The 5,121-nt window shown below is 52.6% G+C and overlaps 1 protein-coding gene across 6 annotated transcripts in view; it reads right to left on the bottom strand.

Annotated features, from left to right (window-relative positions):
- The window catches only part of MEGF11 (multiple EGF like domains 11), a 414,135-nt gene that overhangs the window by 244,178 nt on the left and 164,836 nt on the right, over positions 1-5,121 (bottom strand). For all 6 annotated transcript variants that reach the window (XM_037732953.1, XM_037732954.1, XM_037732951.1 and 3 more), the window contains one exon: positions 1,996-2,096. In XM_037732953.1, coding sequence (XP_037588881.1) covers positions 1,996-2,096 — 101 coding nt within the window. The remainder of the gene's footprint in view (positions 1-1,995; positions 2,097-5,121) is intronic.

Below are 5,121 nucleotides of genomic sequence, written 5' to 3'. Positions count from 1 at the left end.
ATAAGGATACCTACCTCCTAGGGCTATTGGGAGCAGTAGATGCATCAGCGTATGTAAAATGATCACAATGGTGTCTTGGCATACAGTGGGTGCTGAGAAGACGATGAAGATAAGAAGCAGCTGGCAGTGGCGAAGGTTCAAACCCAGGCCCCTGTGATTCTGTGTCGTCACTACCAGCACCCAGGGTGCCACACATCCCATCTCCCTGCCAGAACTCTCCTGTGCCCTCCTAGGAGAGGTCTTCCATCCTGAAAGTGGCTTTTTTAGCCTGGTTTCCTGGTGGACCATCCCATGGTCATCTGCCCAGAAAGTGGTGCCCGCTGGTTGTGTAAGGAGTAGGTCAGAAGGTGTAAACTGCCCCTGCCAGTCAGTAACACCGGGCCTCCCGTGCGGTCAGGACGCTTAGCACTTCTGCCCTGCTCTTCATTTTCCAAGAGCTTTGCCACCGTTCAGTCATGGAGATTAGAAAGGAAATGTGCTCATCCATTCCTGGAGCTCTGTGCTGACGTCCAGGCTCCCTTCATAATTTCCTGAGTGCATCACTATGCTGTGAGCTTGGGCAGGCCGCTTACTTCTGTCCCTGAGGGTTTTTGGGTCCCACGTCCTGCCGCTGGCCTGACTGCTCTCTACTCCATGCGGACAGAGCAGCAGCTGTAAAGCCTTAGTCCTGATCTGCATCTACACCTGGGTCTCCTTGGTTACCCCCTCCCAGGTGAGATGCCAATCAAGGCCTTGCCCTAGCTCAGTCCTCTGCCCTGCTCCTGAGAAACGGCCTTTTAGGTGAACTGCTTTGTATTTTTCCTACAAAACCATCACTGCGGAACCCATTGGACGGTACATTTTTCATTCATTCTTGTAATGCGATTAGAATCGAGTTTCTCCAGCCCTGGGGGCGATGTAGCAATAGCAGGGAAAATTGTCACCATAGTCCCAACATCAACACACCCACTCTGCCCAGATTTCCCTCTGGTGTGAACTCGCTCTACCCACTCGAATGGCAAAGAGAATACTAACGAGGAAAATCACTCTCCAAATGAAGAGACAGGAGCTCTGGGGGTGGAATCTCTTCGCAGTCATTAAATCAGGGCCTCCCGGCTCCTCTGACACTCTCCTGCTGCAGAGGAAACCTTCCAAGGCCTGCTGGAAAGTCCACTGGCCCCCTTTCACTGGGTCAGAGGTGAGTGGAGAAAGAGTCCCTTGGAACCCAACAGGGACCCTACAATCATTCTCCCAGAAAGGTTAAGGGACTTGCCCGAAGCCCCATAGCTGGGAAGCCCAGATCTACAGGCTCCTGCTCTGGGGTGCCCCCTCCCAGAGGGCCTGCAGCTGCCAGCAACTCAGCTCTTGTCTTTCTTGGGGGACACTAAGGCCTGCGTTTCTGAGCTGCTCTAGACAAACAGAAAAAGAGGCAACGTTTGTCTTTCATGCACCCACCTCTTCTCCAGTGCCCTCCAAATCCTTTTCAGAAATCTTCCCAGCTCCTGGAACCGCTCCCTCAAGGTCCATCTCACGTTTGCCATCCTTTTCTTACTGTGGCCTGACATCCAACAACCCAGCCTTCCTTCCTCCCTTTCCGTTTCCACCCAGCCCGCTGTCCCTCTGCGTCCCCATCCATCTCTCCTTCCATCCAGCGAAGCCGTCTTGAGCACCTGCACACCTTAACCCTGTGCCAGCCTCCCAGCGCTTCTCCCTCGCTCCTCAGAGTGCCCACTCCAGAAGGAGCCGCTTCTCCCCTATCCCCCGTCAACGCCTTGAACTGACCGGCTTCCATCCACCCTGTAAGGAGGTTGATCTGACGACCCAACCCTTGCCACTGTATTTGCACCGAACTCATTATTCCTTCTGAGCACTGGCAGCAGGCAGGGACTTCTGGAGCCCTTTGGCTGAGGCCTCCTGCCCAGGGAGCCGTGGACATCAGCCCCACCTCCCCTCCCCTCCTTTCCCCTCCCCTCCCTTCCCGGCACCGAGGCCAGAACAGCAGCAGTCCCTACGTACGGATGCAGAAGTCTCCGTTCTCATAGTAGCCAGGGCAGCACTGGGACCTCCGCCGGTACATGGTCCGGAGGCCTCTCCGATACGCCGTCTTATAACTGATCCTAAGGCACAAGGGAGAAAGCCACTTGAAAGTATTGAAAATCAATCACTCCACTTTAGAATGATATTTGTGTTAAGCTATATCGGGGATGCCATTCAATAATTACTTTAAAATGCACGGCGGCTTCAAATATGAAGGAACACAATAAAAAAATCAATCAATAGTGGGATCTGGGCGGCCGTGATGCAGAATGGATTACCAACACGGTGCTTACTAAACCTGCTGACTTCTCCCCAGTCGCTTCTAAATAGAACGGCTGCAGAAGATACTTTCTGGAGTGACATTGTGGAGGGCAACCATGAGCTTCTCCTTAGTTCCTGAAAACACCCAGATTCTGGGCTTGAGGAGCCCATGGGGTGACCTGGACAAGAGTCAGGCCCTGAGGGCTCCTGTGCCCACCCCTCCCACCCCTCTAACAACCCAGGCTGCTCACAGCACCCTGAGTATTGGTTCCCCCCACTTGGAGAACTGAGGCAGAGTCAGCAAAAGGACCCTCTGAGTCCAACCCAGTCCTGGAGAGTAGCTTAACCTCCCCCTCACCAAAAATAACACCTCTGGGAGTGGAGCCTCACATGCCATCCCTGGGAATGCCCTGAACTGACCCCTCGCCCTGCAGAGGAAGGAGCTGAGGCCCGTGGAGCCAGCACTGGGAGTCAGACCTTGGCTTCCAGACCTTATGCTGACACAGGAGTTAGGGCTGGGTCCCATGCCAGAGAGACTATGAGAACACCTCACCCCGTGCCCTGCGGCAGGCACCATGACTCTCTCTCTTTATTTTATTTATTTCTCCTTTAGAGCTTTTATTCTTATTTTCTTTTCTGTTCCTTTCCACTCTCCGCCCTTTGTTTTATGGATAAGAAAACTAAAATTAGTGAAGTTAATGACCCGCACAGCCACAGAGCCAGGCTTCACGCCTAGCTCACTCCAGTTTCAACACCTGCCCTCTACCGGCGTTCACAGCGTAGTTTCTGACCTTGCAGATGGCCACAGTGAAGGAGTAAGCAACGAGAAATACCGAGTCCTTAGAAGGAAATCAAAATGGGTATTCATAGGCAAAGCCCCTTCTTCACATGGAGATTCAAAGTGGGAGAGATTTGAAGCAGCCGCGAGAGACCAGAGAGAGGAAGTGACCTGCCCAAGGTCATGGAGTGTAACTTGGACCCAACCCCAAGTCCCTGGGCCTTGAAGCCAGGCCTCCTTCCACTTATCCAGCAGCACCCAAGGGGAGCCTGCCCTGTTGTCTTGTCCTCAGCAGCTCAGCAGCAGGGTCTGGTCATCAGAGATGCCTACAGCCTGCGTTCCATGGAGGGCCAGCCCAGCTTGGGGAGAGAGTCCTACAGTACAGGCTGGGACAACCCTCCCATGCCTTGAAGCCCTCACTTCGTGACAAATGACAGTGCAGAACTCTGGGGAAATCTGTGATATTTGGGAATGTCGTAAGCTAAGGTCATTCAACTTTGTCAAAAACCGATAATGGAAGGAAAGCTACTTCCCCAGCACTGAAGGCGGCTCCCGGCAGTTTCGGGGGCTACATAAGCCTCTCAGGTAAAGAATGACTCAGAGTGGTTCTCCCCACCAAACGGGATTACCCCAAAGCCCCACAGTGGGGGGTGGCCGAGGCATCACCGAAGGCCCTCAGGGGAGGGTTGCCACCCATTGTTTCTGGCTCACCCATCCCTGCTTGTTCCTATGCAGGTTGAGAGGGAAGCAAGGCCAGGTGCCAGGCCGCTCTCAGGGGAAGGATGCTGAGTTAGAACATGCCACTCCACACCAAAGCAGACGGATGGTGCAGCTGTTAGCATACACACTCTAGGTCATCAGGAAAGCTGCAAGGCAACTCAATAATTTAGCAAAATCATTCATGTTCTAGGATCACAGCCTGTTTCATAAGCAGCCACCACCCCAGTGGTGATGGATGGCAGCCCTGGCCTCCAAGTACCCCAAAGACCACACCTCAGAGCAAACTTGGCGCTCATACGCGGCTTGCCAGGACTCTGGGAGGAGCAGCACCACTGTCTCTGCCTCTGCCTTTGACCAGGGCCACAAGCAGCCAACTCCAGCAAAATCAGGGGTGGAGGGAGGGAGAGAGCATTTAGTCCCACCTCCTCATTCCACGGTCAAATGCTAGAGGAAGGGGATGCAGTGTGGCTGAGTCGCTCCTACTGGACCACCTTTCTGCAAATAGCAACTATAAAATCTAGGGGAAATATACAAAATAACTACCTGAAGGCACTTGAGGGAGGACAAAAGCAGGCAGATACTGGAGGCAAGTGGACATCTGAGAGAAGGGAATGGCGCTGGGTAAGTTAGTGCAGCCAGACTCCGGGCAATTAAGATTCAGATAGCAAACACACAACCTTGCTTCTTTGAAGAACCACAGGACAAGTCCAGAGTGGGCCCAGCAGGTGGCAAGTGAAAAGGGAAATTTTAGAAAGGCAAGAGCCATGAAGAGGGAACCCTACAATCTTTGTAAAATCCCTGCCCAAGTGTCTGGCCACTGATTTATGCTTATGGAGGGCAGATTCCAAGCAGCCTAGCCAAGGCTCAAAATATTAAACTTTCAGAGTTTGGAATTTGTGTTTGGCCAGGTAACCAGTCTGCTAAGACAAACAAAACAACAACAACAAATCAATATTCTCCGGAGGAACATAACAGAATCTGGTCTCTACAACATGTCATTCATAAGGCTCAGAATACAATCCAGAATGACTAGGCATATAAGGAAACACACTACCCGTGTAGGAGAAAAAGCAACCAATGGCTGGGTGTGGTGGCTCACGCCTGTAATCCCAGCACTTTGGGAGGCCAAGGCAGACGGATCACAAGGTCAAGAGATCAAGACCATCCTGACCAGCATGGTGAAATCTCATCTCCATTAAAAATACACAAAAAAGTAGCTGGGTGTGGTGGCACAAGTCTGTAGTCCCAGCTACTTGGGAGGCTGAGGCAGGAGAATTGCTTGAACCCGGGATTCAGAGGTTGCAGTGAGCCGAGATCGAGCCACTGCACTCCAGCCTGGGCAACAG

The sequence above is a fragment of the Cebus imitator genome, unplaced genomic scaffold, assembly GCF_001604975.1.
Source record: "Cebus imitator isolate Cc_AM_T3 unplaced genomic scaffold, Cebus_imitator-1.0 Scaffold485, whole genome shotgun sequence".
Lineage (NCBI taxonomy): Eukaryota > Metazoa > Chordata > Mammalia > Primates > Cebidae > Cebus > Cebus imitator.
The sequence above is the reverse complement of the archived record's forward strand: the minus strand, read 5'-3'. Positions and strand labels throughout refer to the sequence as shown.